The 17963-nt window shown below is 35.3% G+C and overlaps 1 protein-coding gene across 1 annotated transcript; it reads left to right on the top strand.

Annotated features, from left to right (window-relative positions):
* Positions 1–5763: 5763 nt before the first annotated feature.
* On the top strand, positions 5764–7219 carry LOC113293126. The gene is made up of 5 exons (XM_026541877.1): positions 5764–6186; positions 6301–6362; positions 6451–6546; positions 6761–6893; positions 6978–7219. The coding sequence occupies exons 2-5, from the start codon at positions 6331–6333 to the stop codon at positions 7134–7136; spliced, it is 420 nt and encodes a 139-aa protein (XP_026397662.1). The 5' UTR covers positions 5764–6186; positions 6301–6330; the 3' UTR covers positions 7137–7219.
* The last annotated feature ends 10744 nt before the right edge of the window (positions 7220–17963 follow it).

Genomic DNA, 17963 nt, shown 5'->3' with positions numbered 1-17963 from the left:
CCGAACAGGCAGACATGTCATGCGTTTTTTGAAGTCCTACTAGCCATTTCAATGTCCTTTGCTTCACACAATAATGTGTTGACCCTAGGGACATACTATAGGCTGAAAACAATCATAATAATATAGAGAGCTTTCATCTTTAATTTCTCATATGAGAGACTAAAGGTTTCTTTAACAAAAGTGAGAAAGCATGAACTAGTGAACCCTTAGAGACCCTTAGGTCTTAAGCTCTAGTAATACAAAAATCATCCAAACGAAAATCACATAAAAAACGCAGGAAATACCATTTTAGGCAGAGGTGTCCATGAGGTCTTGAACCTTTGCTTAGTGACATATTACCGGAATTACTTGCTAGAGACAATGACCATGTCTTGAACTGTTAGCGTTTGATGTAATTCGCGATAACAACCACACAATGATATCTCCAAGGTTGCTGCCAAGCTCTTGCCAAGAACAGACTGAGGCATTTTCCTCTCAAAGGACCTTTATAAGAGAGTCACGCTTATTAACCATACCAACAAGGACATTGATTTTTTGTTTCAACCGATTGACATCATAAGCCTGTATTCCAATGAGTCTTAGAATCACTGCACTCTTTGGCTGCATCCCTTTCAACTTCAGAGTCAGACTCTTCAGTAAGGTAGTTAGGGTAACACTTGTGTCAGTCTGTTTCACTAGAACCCCGGGTTCATCTATATCCAAGATTGACAAATCTTTCTCTTTAATAAACTTCATAGAGACAGAACTTTTATTTCTGGCGATGCGTTTATCAGAGATAACACTTCTGTCCATATTCAGATTGCTACAATCACAGACTTATAAGGTCTTAAACTTGTTTGGAAACCACACCCAATATTTCATTTGGAAATCTGAATAGACAAATTCCAATATACTTTCAAGAGAATCAACTAGACAGTCAGACTCAATATAGAGAAAAGTATATCAAAGAGTTTTATATCTCTATCTCTTAATTCAATCTGCAATCAACAAATAGAAATTTGCGAGCCCGATTGAATATAAGAGAAATAACTTGAACGGTGCCAAAGACCAATGTTCAAGGATCAATCAATTTCAATCAACAAACAAAGATTGGATTTCCCAATTGATCGATTCAACGCACAACCTGTGATATTTCAATTATATAAAAAAATATGATGCGAAAAAGAAGACACCGAAATTCTGTTAACGAGGAAAACCGCAAATGCAGAAAAACCCAGGGACCTAGTCCATATTTGAACACCACACTGTATTAAGCCGCTACAGACACTAGAATACTACCAATGAACTTCGGACTGGACTGTAGTTGAACCATAATCAATCTCCCACTGATTCAAGGTACAGTTGCGCTCCTACGTCTCTGATCGCAGCAAGATACTACACACTTGATTCCCTTAGATGATCTCACCCACAACTACGATTTGCTACGAACCAAAGTCATATTCTTGATAAACAAATCTGTCTCACACAGAAAAGTCTATTGGAATAGATAAATCTGTCTCCCACAGAAATATCTATGATTTTTGTTCCATCTTTTGATAAATCAAGGTGCACATGAACCAATTAATAAACCGCACTTATATTCCCTAAGAACAACCTAGTATTATCAATCACCTCAAAATAATCCTAATCATATGGAAGCGAAACAAGATATTGTGGAATCACAAACGATGAGATGAAGATGTTTGTGACTACTTTTTATCTTGCCTATCAGAGATCACTATCGAGAAAATCTTAGAGAAGATAGTACTTAATCACGGTAGAACAGGGAAAGATCAGAACACGCAACTACAGAGAAAATAGTTGGGTCTGGATTCACAATCCCAATGAAGTCTTCAAGTCGTTAACCTACAGGGTCTCGTGAAAAACCTAAGGTAAAAGGAGAATCGACTATATCTTATGAAACTAGTATAACACAAGGGGTGTGGGGATTAGTTTTACCAGTTGCTAGAGTTCTCCTTTATGTAGTTTTCAAATCAGGGTTTGTAATCTAAGTTACCTTGGTAACCAAGCATTCAATATCCACCGTTACATGAAAACCTGATTAGACTCAAGCTAATATATTTCAACCGTTAGATCGAAGTTAGCTTGTTATACACAAATGAAATGTACCCTCATTTAGGTTTGAATAACCGTACCTTAACGTGTACACTAGGTTGGCTCAACGGTATTTAACCAAAGGTAGTTATATGAACATTTTCATATCAAACTTATTCATCTTAACCATAACTAGTTAAAATGACTTCAAATGAACTAGTTCTAGAGTTATTCAATTGCTATATTCTCATAGAAGTATACAAAAACACAATTGAAGAAAAATCGGTTTGATTCACTCGAATCAATTAATCAACATTATAGCCACGGTTTGCAAATATTGCATTCCTTATTAGTTCATATTAGTTCATGAGCAAGACGATTTTAAAACAAGATTCACTTAGGTATGCAAACGGTTACGCATACCTTAGTGACCGGACTGAGTTTGTGTTCGCCAGTATGCAAACGGGTATGCATACCTTCGCACTTCCAAACTCCAGCAGAAATTCCTGGACCTATACCTTGCACAAGTACGTGTACCGATATGTGTACTAAGGTACCTGTACTTTCACAAACCAACAGGTACGCATACGGGTATGCATACTATGGTTCCCAGACATGGATTATATATATGCAAGAACGTATACTACGTGCAAATCCAATTGTTCTAAACTCTATTTCAATCATTGAAACTTTCTTAGAGGATGACAATAGCCGTTTACACACAGTATAAGCATCAAAGCAATTTCCAATATATTGAAATAATCATAACGAAACATTCCAAGTCTACACCAAATGATTATATTACACAAACCATGTAAGATGTTACTTGGAAATTTTCACATGATTATCTTTTGACTTTTTTCAAGAATATAAGATGAACTAGGTTGAAGCGAAAGCTTACCAACACATATTTCGAGAAATATGTAAGCGAGTTAAACTCAGCTCGAAATCTCAAATGTGTATAAACGAAAACCATATCGTAATATGATTTATGTCTCAATATAGGAGATATATATAATATAAATAGAATTTCCAAGTGATAGATGAGTTTCAGTATCTACATATCTTTTGTTCATGAAGTTGCACAAGCTCTCCTTAGTAGTTCTTCGTCTTCAATGATGAACACCGTGAAGTCTATGCTCAACTACACAATCTATCCTTGTCCGAGACATCACTATAGTAGACTAGAAATCAAGACTTGTAGTTTTGATCACTAACATTGACAAACAAGCTTGAGATAGCAACGCTTAGGAGTTCGACCGAGCAGTGCTTTAACAGTTTTATTACATGCAAAATGATGAAATCTTAAAAAAAACAAGAAACCCAATCAAATGAAAGCAAACGTAGCTAGAAATTGAGATGTGAGAGGAAATTGTTATAAGAAAAATACGAACGGCGAAACCAGTGACGGAGCTGTTGAGGTACCAGTGAGATTAAAATTCTCCTTACAAAATATAGGTTATTTCAGAATTATTCCCCGTACATTTAAATAATTATAATAACATTGCTTAATAAGTTACATTATTTTACAATTGTCTTCTAAGAATTTATAATATTAGAATATGTTCAAAATTTTAAGTTGTACACAATTGTCCTTTTAGGTTCTTTAAATTGCTACAATAACCTTAGGTTATATAAGCTTTTAAAGTCTAAATCTCACTCTATTTGTAAATCGCTAAGAACCGGCGTAGATAATGGAATATTGCATATAAAAGTATCAAAAATATATGGAAATTATATCTAAAACTACATATAAAAATATCAAAAATCTATGGTAATAGGATAAAATATATCGCAAGTCTAAATTTTTAATAAAACATTTTACAATTTTTGTTGCATCATCTTGGCACCTTTAATAACATAAAAAAGTGGGGGAAGTCCAAAAATTTTGGGGGTCTCCCACCAACTTAACAATTCAGGCTTCGTTGCTAGAAACCTACTATCAACAGAAAATTATTTATCGTCCCTTTTCTGCACTCTCCTTAGGAATCCCAAACCTTTCTCCACAAACCCAATGGAGAGTTTGTATAATCAGTTTTTAGAAGAAGACCCTTTCCTGAGCGCTGCTTGAATTTGTAACTGTTGCGTCGATTGAGAGGACCATGAAGAGCGTGAATATGCACTTAAAGACATTAATAACATTAGTTCGTTTACCAATGCACCGTCATGCAATATGATACGGAATAGTTGGATGTCATATACGAATATGCACTTAAAAGATCAAGCTGGTTTACTGAATTATGCAGAAATTACAAACGTTCTGTGTGAACATATATATTAAAAATGAAAATTAATTAGTTAATATAATTCAAGTGATCGAGGAAACTGTTGGTAGCAATTCTCAAACTGTTACTTATACCAAAGACCAACTGTTAATTTAAGCCGTTGATCTCGCATTGGCTAGGTTCAGCCCAAGTTTCAGGTGGTTCGGCCGGCTTTCGGGTGTTTTTTGTGCAGCTAAGTTTCTCTTCTAAAGTACAAAGTCGCTCATTACACTTTGTACACACACCAAACATCTTACAGGATTACGTACACAGTAACGGATAAACGGAGGAGTCTTTTAATTTTTAAAGAGAGACTAAATCCAGATAAGGAAAGGATATTTGTCTTCCTAGTTTATCTCTCTTTTCTTTTAATTTTCGTGTAACAATAATTCCAGAAATAAACCGTGTCTTCCTGTGAATAGAGAAATCAACGGTCGGAAACTAGTACGTTAATTGTCCTAAACCGACTTTGAATTTCGATTGCCAGTGTCGGTTGTGGACTATGAATAGAAATCATGATCCGCTTCTAAATTTTGTACATTAGGACATATAAATACTAGAACAATTTAGCTGTTGAGTCCAACAGAATCATTCCGACTTGAACATCAATCTCACGTTTTCTCTAATCAGGCCGACCGAGCGAAACGAGGGAAGACTCTATATACGGTGACTTTGTGTTAAAATGGGACATGACTTTTTTTTTTTCCAATTTTACAAAAAAGATTGGATTTGGTTCACGATGAAACGAAAAGGATGGTGGTGGTACTGTTAATCATCATTAATCTTTACTTAATTTCGACTTTATTCTTCTTCTTTCTCTGTTAATCATCTACCGCTGATTTGAGAAACACATCTGAGGGTCTCGAGATTCAGAAAAGAGGAGTTTGGCTAAGGAGTGAGAGTGATGGTGGTGGTACTGTTTTAGAAAACGACTCAAACTCAGGGGAAGGTGGACCAAGCAAACGATATTAGGTTTTAGAATCAAAGAAATCGATGACGGTGATGAAGAATTTGATCGTGGTGGTTTTTCTGGTCATGAGGTTTAAATAGGAATTGTGAAGAAGAAAGTGATGCAGATGTGAATTGAGAATTAGGGTTTTGTTTAAAGATGAAGAAATCAAGAGAAGGTTGAGATCAAGAGAAGAGGATAAATATTACGGAAGAGAAGGTAATTCAGATAGTTAAGCTAGGATTTTGTTTTAAGTTTAAGATTACTTGATGAGTTGATTCTTTATGGTTGGGTTTTATTGAATTGAAGTTGATTGAACTGTATGGGGTTCTGATTTTGGTTAATTGTGAATAGTGAGAATCTCAAGATTAGGGTTTCATATGTCCTTCCCCAAATTAGAGATTAAGGTTCCTGAATTGGAAATTATAGATGATGAAGATGAACTGAGATTGTGATGATGTTGATTAATGGTTTTGTGTTATGACTGAACTGAAATTGATAAGATTAAGATGAAATGAAATAATTTATCAATTGGCTACAGCTCTTGAGAGTTGAATTGTAACTGAGGATGAAGTATATGTTATTACAGGTGGTTTTGGGTTGAGAATGAGATTACAGTCATGCTTTGTTGTTGTGAGTAGTAACAGTTTAGGTTTATGCCGATCCTTGAGTGGATTTGAATTATATGGTGGTTCACTTAAGTGACTGATGTTTGGGGTAGCGTGTGATTTTTGATGCTGAACTGCAGATGCCAAGAGTATGAATGAAATATAGGAGTTGATGGTGTTGAAACTGAACCTGGTTGTGCTATACAGTACATGGAGGAGGCCTGAAATGCATACCGAAAACTCTACTTCGGTTATGGAGTACCTGGAGAACACTACCGCCACGGATTAAACTGCAATTCCTTCGGATTCTTCTTCAGGATTGTTTTAGCAGGTAACTGACCGTTACTGGTTTGGGTTGGAGCGTTAAGATGATTAGATATGCACTTCATATATTTGCACTTTCGATTTCTCCCTTGACACATTTCCATCTGATTTACGCTTACAGTTCAGGCGGGTAGCTAATTTATACTTTCTTATGATGTCAATCTTATCCACAACACCCATCAGGTACGAGCAACAGTAAAATGGTGGTTAATTTAGAATATGGAATGACCCATTATGATACATGTTCTGACAATTTGTTACTTTCGTGTAGTCCTGTGCATCCTATAACCAATGTGGTCCGAAGAGTCACTTTTCCCCATTGGAGCGACTCTTGGAATGAGAGAAGAAGCTATACCAGGAAGTTAAGGTATGCATAATTTGCTTGTTTGTGACACATAATTGAGAACCAGTAGGATATTGAACATTGAATTCATTATAAATTGGCAATTTGACTTTTGATAATTCAGTTTTTAATTGGCTTGTGAAGCCATTAGGTGTCTTGTCGAGTTTCAATGTAAGCTGGAGCATTAGTCTTAGTCTTAGACGTTGCTTATATGTGTTATATGTTGCTTGCTTTTTAGGCTCGTGAAGGGGCAAATATTGAGCATTAGAGGAAGCTATCGACTTTGCAATCTTTGGAATACAGGGGAAGTGGAGAAGCTAAATTGGACAAGACAAAAGGCATCTACAAAGAAGCTGCAGTCAATGATTTTGGTAACATCACAGTCTATGTCCACTACTTCATCTGTTCTGAATTGAAATTGAGTCACCACCCTCCTCCATTTCCTTCTATTGCAGGTATATTTGTTTCTTGATTCTGTCTTGATTCAAGAAGTTGTAGCGGTGATGCCATCAAAAATGAGAAATAAAATCTGTAGAAAGATTGAGAGACAGGCAAAAACAGGGAGAACTAGAAATTGTAGCTACCTCTTGTCTATGACAAATGATGAGCTATAAATATAAAAGTCGTTTGATTTCTGCTGTAATGGGTACTTGTCCTGTGTTGTGTTGACTTAAATGGAACTAAGTTGTTTCTTTCATTTTCTTGTTAGGAAAACTGAATTAAGTTGTTTGCACGTACATTAATTTGTTTAATTAATCTAATTTAATGAAGTATTATTCCAGAATTTATGTGATAGATCATGTCGCTGTGAAAACAAAAAAATGGCATTAGAGACAGCTACCACTACAAACCAACTTGCTGACTTCATAACTGAGATTGGTTGATATATCTGAGGTTTGAATCTCTACGCTTGCGGGGGAAAAATTCCTTTGTAGGTATTGGAAGTTGTCTCTAGGAAAGTGGTAGTAACTCTGATTTTCGCAACACTGTAGTCTAAGGTTTATACATTTTCGGCCGGATTCTTGTGATAAATAGTGAATTGTTTAGATATTATTTGTCAAAATTTAGTTTTGCGTTAATTTTTTCGGTCAGCCGTCCCACCGTGGCAGCGGTCATCTAGTTGTAATTTTATTGTACATTTTTTTTCCTCCTAATAATTAATTTTTTGTGATCTAGATTACAATAGAGTGATATTAGAATTTAATTTGACTCAATAATCTTTTATTAATGTTATTTGTCTACCGGTTAAGACTAGTCTACAAATTTACATTCAATGGATATTTCTGAAAACACTATCCCAATAGACACTATTTCTTGCGAAGATATTTACATAAACACTATCCCAATAGACACTATTTCACTATTTCGGTGAAGATGTTTACATAAACACTATTTTAATAGACAATATTTCCGGCGAATCTTCGGTTATTAATATGAACCATGATTCAAATTGCCTTATTCTCGAAGGTAAGTTTGCTCCAACATATCCAATTCCGTCTACCCAACATCTGAATTCTTTTGCCCATATTTTTTGCAAAAACCATAGACATTGACATTGATTTTATTGAATATTCATGGTAATTATATGCCTCAACTATTTGAATATACATTATTTTTTATAAATTTTCAAATATTAATATGAACCGTCAATCAAATTATGATATTCACTATGAAGTTCGGTTCCCTCCAACATCTCGAACTCCTCCTCCCCCAACATCTCAAATTCCTTCTGCCCATATTGTATTTGAGAACCCTAGACATTTGTTCTAACTTAAATTAAATACATATTTATATTCAAAAAGTCATGTATTTACCAGCGTTACACCAACATAGGTTTTGACTGTGTTGCTCATGCATTTCACCCACGTTTGAACGTAGTGAAGGAAAAAAAAATTCAGTTTTCAACGACTTAAGAACTGCCAAAATTACTATATCTCTTATATAGAGAGCTCGTCGTTGATCTGTTATTGACTATGAATTTCTCTTATTGCAGATACAAGCATGTCTTCTACTTCAAGTGTCAAGACTACCCTCCCTAGTACCAGGTCAATGCTAAACGGTCAGGATGATGATGAAGCGAGGCTGGCTAGCCTACCATCTAGCTTTAGGTTCCAACCAAATGATGAAATATTGATTGATTACTATCTCGCCAGAAAAAATATGGGAGAAACATTACCAGCTAACAGAATGAAGGAACTGCTCCATTTCTACGACCATGATCCTAAAAATCTTACACAAGATTACAAGGGGTATGAATCAGACGATTGGTACTTATTTACGTACACGGAAGTACACCGGGGAAGAAGAAGCAGGAGGCGGTGTGGGTAACCCCAACGGGGTTCGGATTCTTGCTGCGGGCCAGGGATTTTGGATGTCAAAAACACGAGGTAGTTTCATATATTCGAGCAGAGACTACAATAATTGAATTCAAAGACACTTGGGCTTATCATGAAGTGCAGGGTTCGGAAGAACGCAAAACCGAGTATGAAATGACAGAATTCATGACGTCTGGTTGGAAAGATTATGAGGAGGAAAATGATGAATGGGTTTTGTGCGCAATATTCAAGAACTAGAAGAGAGGAGGTATCGACGAATCGATCTTTTGTGTTGCATCAATTGGGTCCGATTCGAGTTGTTAGAGTAAATTAAAGAAGATATTTAGATTTTTCGTTTCTTTTGTTGCCGTTATAATTATATTTTACTTATATTCCCTATTTTATTAATAAAACTTAGATCCAAGTTTCGAATAATCAGCCCTATTTTATTATTTGTCTCTTTTCATCTGCCGGTTAGTGTGGAAAAAAGAATGGTTAGAATCATGCGTAATTTCTTACGGGGAACTGTTGAAGGACGAAGGTAGTTAGTTTGGGTTGGTTTGGCAAAGATTTATATGCCTAATGCTAACGGCAGTTTGGGAGTGAGGAATTTGAGGACTGTCAATCGGACGTTGTTGGTTAAGTAGATATGGAGGTACTCAAAAAGTAATAACAATCTTTAGAAGAAGATAGTGCAAGAGAAATTTAAGCGAAACATGAGATTGCTAATACCGGATGTTGATTCCACTTCTCAATGCAGGAGTCTGTGGAAGAATGTGGTGAACATGGTACCTATGATTCAAAATATGGTACAATTTACGATTAAAGATGGTAACGATATTAGATTTTGGAAGGACAAATGGCTTGATGGAGGTTGCTTGCAAGTCATTTTTACGGAGTTGTTTAAGGTAGTGAAAGCTAAAGACGCTACTGTGGCTGAGATGATTGGAAGCACTAGTTGGCACTGTGTTTTTAAGAGAGCTTTGAATGCTAATGAGCAGCTTGAATGGGATCTACTTCAGCGTGATGTTCGTATTCCTTGCCTTGTGGAAAATGAAGATGAGATGTCTATTATGGAGAATTTTACAACGGTCGAGTGTTACGAATCTTTAGCTAGACATTATGATTCTTGCATTTTCGCGAAGCATCTTTGGAAAACCAATATCCCTAATAAGGTCAGTTTTATAATTTGGGCTTCCTTTCATAATTCTCTTCCAACTAGAGACATGTTAAGGCATAGAGGAGTGGATATAGAAAGCGATTTGTGTGTTTTCTGCAATACCGAAAGAGAAACAACGAATCATATGTTCTTACATTGTCCTTATTCTTTTGAGGTATGGAATTACTTCATTAAAGCTTTTCGTATTTCTTGGCCAATACAGGGGATTCTTTTTGATTTGTTTGAAGTTTGGACTACAAATGTTTTGCGGGGTAGAGGTAGTTCAGTTTGGAGGATTATTCACTATGCAATTTGTTGAAGATTGTGGAAGGAACGAAATATAAGAGTTTTTGGAACTGCTAGAAAGAAGGAAGTGTCTGAGATTATTGACCTTGTTAAACAACTTGTAGTTGTTTGGTCTTGTTACTCAGATACGTTCAAATTTGTAACTCCTAGTCTTATTTGGAGTAATTGGGAGACTCTCATGATTATGTAACTCTCTTTATTTTGTGTACTGGTTTTTCTTCTTAATATAACATTTCCTTCGAAAAAAATTTCGTTTAATTTCTGTAAAAGCAACGGAAACTGTTCCAACCTGTCGGCTTTTATGCTGGGAAGCACGGACACTGACACGGGACACGGACACGACACGACACGGACACAGGGATCGGCAAAACTTCAAAATCATCAGGACACGGACACGTCTATATATACATTAATAAAATGGTTTTTATATACTAAGATCATAGTGTTATAGTATATCAAATACATTAATCACGCAAATACATGAAAAAACTCTATTTTATACCGTTAGGTTAGCTCACATATTGAAAAATTAACTATTATACTGAGTTCCTTGACACACTAGGTCACCAAACTACTAAAATGGAGTATAGATTTCTTCACGTGTGTCGTGTCGGTGTCCCACGTGCGTCGGTCGCGCATCTGACGCGGACACGGCGCCAATACCGGTTTGTCCGTGCTTCATAGCTTTTATGTGACCACCCTAGTCCAAAAATGTATATGAAAGCGAGGAGATCAATGACCTGAACGGAAAACTTACGAGGATGAGGACCGTTATAACTTTCAAGTGATAAAAAACTAATAAACTCAATCACAGGAGTGTTTTTATGGGGCACACTGAATCTGTGAGAGTGCCATCCCATTTAAATCAAAGCCGTCGAGTAAAGGTTCTGCGAACACACATCCAAGTCAAGTAACATGTGAACAAAAACTTCAAAATTGTGATATTATTTCGAAGGAGGGTATTGTAGGGGCTCCAAACAGGGTTTATAAGTGACAAAATTGGGTTATCAAATATTAATTGACAAAACTCCTTGTCCACGAATTATAAAATGAACTAAACTAAATAATTTTAGTAATCAGATAATACTAATTATTCAATTGATAGTTATAATATTTAAAGATCAAAATTCAAGTTGTTTCAAGAGTGAGGAAGAAGGAGACGTGAGGAAATTGTGGAGAAAATCCTAGAAATTAGTTTTGCTTATTCGAAATGATTGATTCCAACAAAATTAATGATGTATATTTGTAACTTAACTCCAATAATAATTATTTTAATTTTAATTGCATAATTTATTTTTATTAATGATAACGATTATTACATGAAACTAGTTGGAAGCCTAACAAGCTAAGCTCCAAGGACTTACTACTACATTAATTCAACAGGTTGCTGTGCTAGCATACCAGCGAGCCTCATGGGTAACCTAGCCAAGGGAGCCGAAGCGGAAGGGGGCTGAGATTGTATCACAAGGGGGGCAAGCTAACTCTACCTTCCATTTTAATTCATGCAATATTACGTTATTGGGGCTCGAGCCTGAGACCTCCTGGAACGCATGAAACTTTGGGAAACGGGGATGACCAGCTGAGCTAGGTGCCGTTCTTAAAGTATCTAGAATTTGCATAAAGTATCTAGAATTTGCCTTTTTTTGATTTCTGAAACCCTAATTTCGAACGTAAGCAAACTTATGGTCGGAAAACTTCATCGACCCAACCGTGAATAGAAAATATGGTTTGGATAACAGACCTTCCAAAGTCCAAACCGAAGACGTAGAGGTGCACAATGGGTTGTGATAGCACTAGCACATCCCAACAGATGACGTTAAAATTTGAGCACAACCCAAACCCAGCACGTGACTTAACCCAGTAAGGCACAACACGTTAGTTTCATGGGACGCGCTGGGTTAGACTCGTCGACGCAGTATCCTAGCACAACATGCGGCACAGATAAGCACGTCATAACATATATAAAATACTACACAACATGGCACAATACTTCAATTTTGTGTATATTTTACAAAAAAACCTTTATTCTAGCTATTTATTGACACTTTATTATCGTTATGTTGACTTATTTTCATAACAACATATATAATACCTAAATATTCGAAAAATATTTATATTGAAATACATAATATAAATGTGCCCAGCACGTCACAACACGTTTATTTTTCGGGTACTACACAATACGACCTCTAGCGCGGCACAACACGACACATCTTATAGTGGGTTAGTCAATTGAGATTTATCGGGAAACTGAAAGAATTTTAGAGACTTTCAAAATCTCCTGTTAGTCAATAGATAGTCTTTCAAAATCTCAAACAATCTCTGTTATTGGATTGTGGCTTTCTCAAAGTCTTCAAAATTCTCTGTTATTGGATTTGAAATTTGAAATTCTCTCCAAAAAACTATACATTTCCATTAAATATCTCTGTTTTTTAAAGGATTAAATATTAAAAAGCTAAGAACAATAACCACATTTAAAAAATGAAAAAATAATTATCTACCGACACCAAATAAGTTCATTAGAGATTCAAATCCATTATATTCGTCTCATTTTGATTTTTTTTTCATTGAAAAAATAGTTACAATGTGTATTATCCATGCATGGGCTTATACATTTCGATTGAATTATTCATATATTTATTATGTAACTACTTGTTTACGTATGTAATGCATATATGTTTTGGTGAAATGCAATTTGTATCATCCGTATACTATGTCTACGGTTTGGAAATTAATAACTCCAAACCTTAGGCAGTCAGAAACTAGTGTTGTATACTATACTTACTCGTAGATATTTCGTTTATCATATGGACTTAAAGACCATGATGGTTCACTGAAGTTCCGAAATCATAAACATTTTCTGTGAACAATATGTTAACAATGACAATAGATTATTCAATAACTCAGGTGATGGAGGAAACTGTTGGGAGCAATTCCATAACTGTTACTTATACCGAAGACTAATGGTTAATTTAAGTCGTTGGTCTCACATTGGCTATGTTCAGACCAAGTTTCGATGGGTTCGGACGGATTGTCGATTTTCTTGTACAGCTAAGTTTCTCTTGTAAAGTACAAAGGCGCTCATCACATTTTGTTCACAACAAATATCTTGTAAAGAAAGACTAATCCGGATAAGGAAAGAATATTTGTATTCCTAATTTATCTTTTTATTTTTAATACCCAATTATCGTTTATTTTTAATATCTGGTCACCTAGCACGATTGAAACCCGAAAATGGAAACAACCGTTAGTTACAGATGACGTGGTTGGAGAAAAATACTCCTCTTATCGCCACTATGCCTGCCACGTAGATTCAGTTGTTAAGTTCATATAGCATTTTCGGGAAAGATTCCGGAGATTTATTTTTTTTCTTTCTCTAAAATTCTTCTCTTTCTAAAAGCTTTTCCAATCTAGGAATCCTATCTTCTTCGGAACGGATCTGAGCAGGTTAGTTTATTTAATTAGATTAGTTTGATATTTGTTCTTGCTGTGTTCATAGGCTTCATGGGTTTTCTAATGTTGTTGACTGTTTGATCTTCTCATAATTGCTTAACAGAATCCCTCTGTCAGCTCTTGCGATTTACTACTTGTATAAAGAGTTGATGTGACAATTACACGTATTGCACAAAACTAAACTACCTAGTAGAAGAAATATTGATTGGTTGATTTAATTGATCACTTTAAATAAACTTTCGATAATCTTAATCAATAAAAATAATAAATATAATATGGGAAAAAACAAGGCCACCCACCATCCAATTTTCCCTATTCGGGTTTTTGGCCTTGTATGTATGCCTGGTATTGGTAAGTTTGTTTAATTGGCGGAGGGGTCGTCTCGGTGTTAAAAAAAACATTGGGACTAGGAATTCCAAATTTGAAAAGGAGTTTTTCTCTAAAAGAATAATCTTTTACCATGCTTTGTCGTGTCATGCTCAAATTTTAGCATGTTATCTATGCTGGGTCATAAAGGTTTTGGCACGACTCAATTTACACCTTTAGCATAACCAGCAGAAAGGCACTACTGAGATATTCCCTAACGCATCACTAACATATTTAAGGAGACCGGAAAGAATATACGGTATGTTGTGAAATTGGCACCCGGAACGCGGCGGAACACATGATCACAAAGGAAATTTGGTGATATGAACCAAACATCCGAGAAATAATAAAAAAGAGATAGAAGATGAAGAAGCACATACCCAAAACACTAGATAAACGTGGTTCACCTTTACAGGCTACATCAATAACACCACCCACTACACCAAATTTAACGTTGAGCAACACCTTAAATCTGTTGCTGACCAGGCTTGCAACAGATTTTTGCCGTTGCTAAACACCTCGCAGTTTTTCACAACAACTCCAGCTCTGTTGCTAATTTCGGTCAGCAACGGCAGTCGCAACAGAAATTAACTGTAGCGATATGAAAATTTAGCAACAAGAGGAAGTTTTTGCTACACTAAGGCTAATTTTGGAGTTTCTCCATGATATTTTAATTTAATCAGGACGGGATATATTTGTTCTAGTTTAGATTTAGCAACATGTTTTAGCTGTTGCTAAATTTTTGCAACAACAAAAAAAAGGTCAAGTCTTCGTTGTCCTTGTCAAAATCTATCTCCCTCCCAATTTATTCTGCAATAGCCCCTGTAATAACCTTGATTCTTCTCTATTCTGATGATTCATTCAATTCCTTACATTCAACATGCGATTATAATTGATTCTTCAGTTGTACCAATGCAATCTAATAGCCCACAGAGATTCATAAAGATTTCATCAGGAAAAAAAATCATCAATATGAACTTTAAGTATCACAGTTGGAGATATGAGTGTGTTTAAGTATAACAAGTAACCACTGAGATGATAAAATTTTAAATTGACATATAATGTTCAATGTTGAGATTCATACATGGATGGGTGACCTAATTTATCATAACCCAAGCATAATCATACAAAAGTTAACCTTAATATGTTTTAGAAGACAAAGCTCATCAAAGCCAAAGCCGGAACTTAATCGACTGCTTCTCATCACTGGTAGGACAAGCATCTTCTTATGTTGTTCATCGACAAACTACAAATTACACAAGCATGAAAAAATCAGAAACCTACGTAAAGTTGAAGCTTGTTAGGGGTGCCATTTTCCCTAGCAAGAATGGAGAACTATATATAAATGGAGTGATGTGGTCTAAACTATAATATACATGGAACTGTTGTGATTGTTGATTGGCGATCTAAAATGAAATGCGAGACTAGGTTTACCTGGTTCAATATCCAACTTCCCTTCTTGTATTTGGAAGTCTGAAAGAATAAAAAGTATTCTGTATAGGTAAGAACCATTTCAAGATATAGATATATCTCAAATACCTATGCTCAACTCTGTAAGACAATTATTTGAAGCGAAAACAGAAGAAAATTCCAACTGTATAAGCTTGTAGTCTTCAATATTATGGAAGGCAAAACAACTTCAACAGTATAAAAGTAACTTAAGTATCACCACATGGTGAACAGTCCTTTCGACATATAGTGGAAATACTAATGAGTCGGACAGTTCTAACTAGCCATTAAACTTCAATGTCTGACAAGTTAGATATAGTTGTCTGTGATCATCTGATCATATTGTATCTACAAATGTTGATATGAAAAATCCTTGATATGTTCTATAATTCCTAATGTCACTAACATTATAAGAGAAAACGTCAACCTGTGAATCCTAGTCCCCAGTCTACTCTGCCATATGCAAATCCTTGATATCTTAATATCTAGTTTCAGTATTCAAATTTATGCAAAAGAAAGGTAACTAAAGCAGGACTCATGAGGTTTTCTATGTATCTTACCTTTATAGTGAGGAACATGAAATTATTGTCATAGCCTTGAAGGTACCTAAAACAACACAATAACAAGAAGGGAAATACTATCGTGATCAAAGAGTTGATGACAATAATTCATAAATTTTTTTACAGTAGATACATTAAGTATTTATTGAAGAAATGTATATAAATTGTAAGCACATTGCTACAGAATGACAGATGTAACTTACCCAACAACTCGATTATTGAGAAACCAAGGTCTCCATTCGTCTAAGATTTTATATCCAAGCGACATCGTATTCACTCCCAATATATGATACACACATATCACGGTATCCATGAAAAAAAAATTCTCTTCAATGCGTGTACCACCTACTCAATGCCATGATAGTTGGGGTTGGAAACGATAAGTTGCAGGTTATCGAAAAAATACAGGACCACCTTAACTAAAATACATCTATTGAGTATGAGGAGGTCAAGGTCCTCCAAGATGATATGCAACATATCTGAGGTAGAGGTGTCACCGCATCAGGTGTCCGAACTTGAGAAAATCGAGTCTGCAACATCATATTTGCCCTAAAACAGATAAGAAGCAAAAGAATAAAAAATAAATAGAAGTAAGTTTGTGAAACATGAGCAGGAAAGAAAATGTTTCAAGAAAAGAGTGGGCTCAAACAATGGAAGTGGCTAGTTTTCATATTAATATTAGGGAACAAACAAATTTTGCACAAATTAAGGGGATATAATCCTAAAATAATCGACACTTGAAGCACCCTCAGTAAAGCATGAATTAGGAAATCCTAAAGGGATACAAATTGTGAACTGAGGCCATGCAATAAAGGGATATCCTATACCTACATTTAGATTGTACAACCATGAGGCCGTGAAAGTATGATTTGTAAATCAGACACAACAAGACTCAGGGTAAAAAAAAAACACATGAATGCTAACAGATAAAACAAAAACAAAATACGCAAGAATAACTTACCCAACATGAAGCAGTTCCCATTGATAATTAATAGGGCCTTGTACAGACTGAGAGTTTCTTTATTGTTGTTTTACCCGAAAAAGAAGATTTGCAGAAAATTGCAGCATTGATTGATACCTTTGGTTCTTATCAGTATCATCGTCTGCTGAACCTTGGTCAACACTTCATAGAGCTGATTGCAGTTGTTGCACATGATAGTTGATAAACAAATTCAATTACTGAAAAGAAAATTCTATTTGCGGCCGGAGGCTGTACCGAATGAAGTAGTAGACCTTAAGCAAAAATCATGAAAACTCTTTATTTAAAAAAGATAAACCCACCTCACAAACAAGAACATCAAACACAGATAAATGAATAGAGAGAAAAATACTATGACGCAGATGAACTTATGATGCAGTGTAACTCTTGATTTGTGAAGTTGTAGATGTTATCCTCCACCTAAACACACCAAAAAGAAAACCATCAGTTAGGGCTATCCAGATGTAATTATAAGTTATTATTCATAATTAGATTTAAGGATTTTGTTTGTTACACCAGGAAAGAAATCTTCGACTAACTTGAGCAACAATAAGAGCTCTCAAAACATCAGGAGTCCCAATTGCATACCACAAATATACTACGAAATCAGCATAAATAATTTCACAAAGTAAACCATATATACTCAACAAAGAATAAGCAACCCATTTCTTCGAACTATGCCCAAGTATTTCTGAATATGCACCTGCACCAAAATCAAGATTTCAACATCAATTAACCGCAATAACTATGCAATCAGAAACTGAAATAAACATTTATTTAAGGTAAAAGAATAGAAAAATAAAACCTGCAGTTTACGATTTCTTGAAAAGATTTAAAAGCAAAACCGGTGATCA

This window comes from Papaver somniferum, chromosome 7 (genome assembly GCF_003573695.1).
Source record: "Papaver somniferum cultivar HN1 chromosome 7, ASM357369v1, whole genome shotgun sequence".
Classification (NCBI taxonomy): domain Eukaryota; kingdom Viridiplantae; phylum Streptophyta; class Magnoliopsida; order Ranunculales; family Papaveraceae; genus Papaver; species Papaver somniferum.
This window is presented reverse-complemented; position numbering and strand designations above follow the sequence as displayed.

What these genes read in the sequence shown, in the direction of transcription:
- LOC113293126 (XM_026541877.1), top strand. Translation starts at nt 6,331, where the DNA reads ATGATGTCAATCTTATCCACAACACCCATCAG. An exon ending in TTATCCACAACACCCATCAG is followed by an intron (nt 6,363 to 6,450) that starts GTACGAGCAACA and finishes ACTTTCGTGTAG; the next exon opens with TCCTGTGCATCCTATAACCA. An exon ending in AGCTGCAGTCAATGATTTTG is followed by an intron (nt 6,894 to 6,977) that starts GTAACATCACAG and finishes CTTCTATTGCAG; the next exon opens with GTATATTTGTTTCTTGATTC.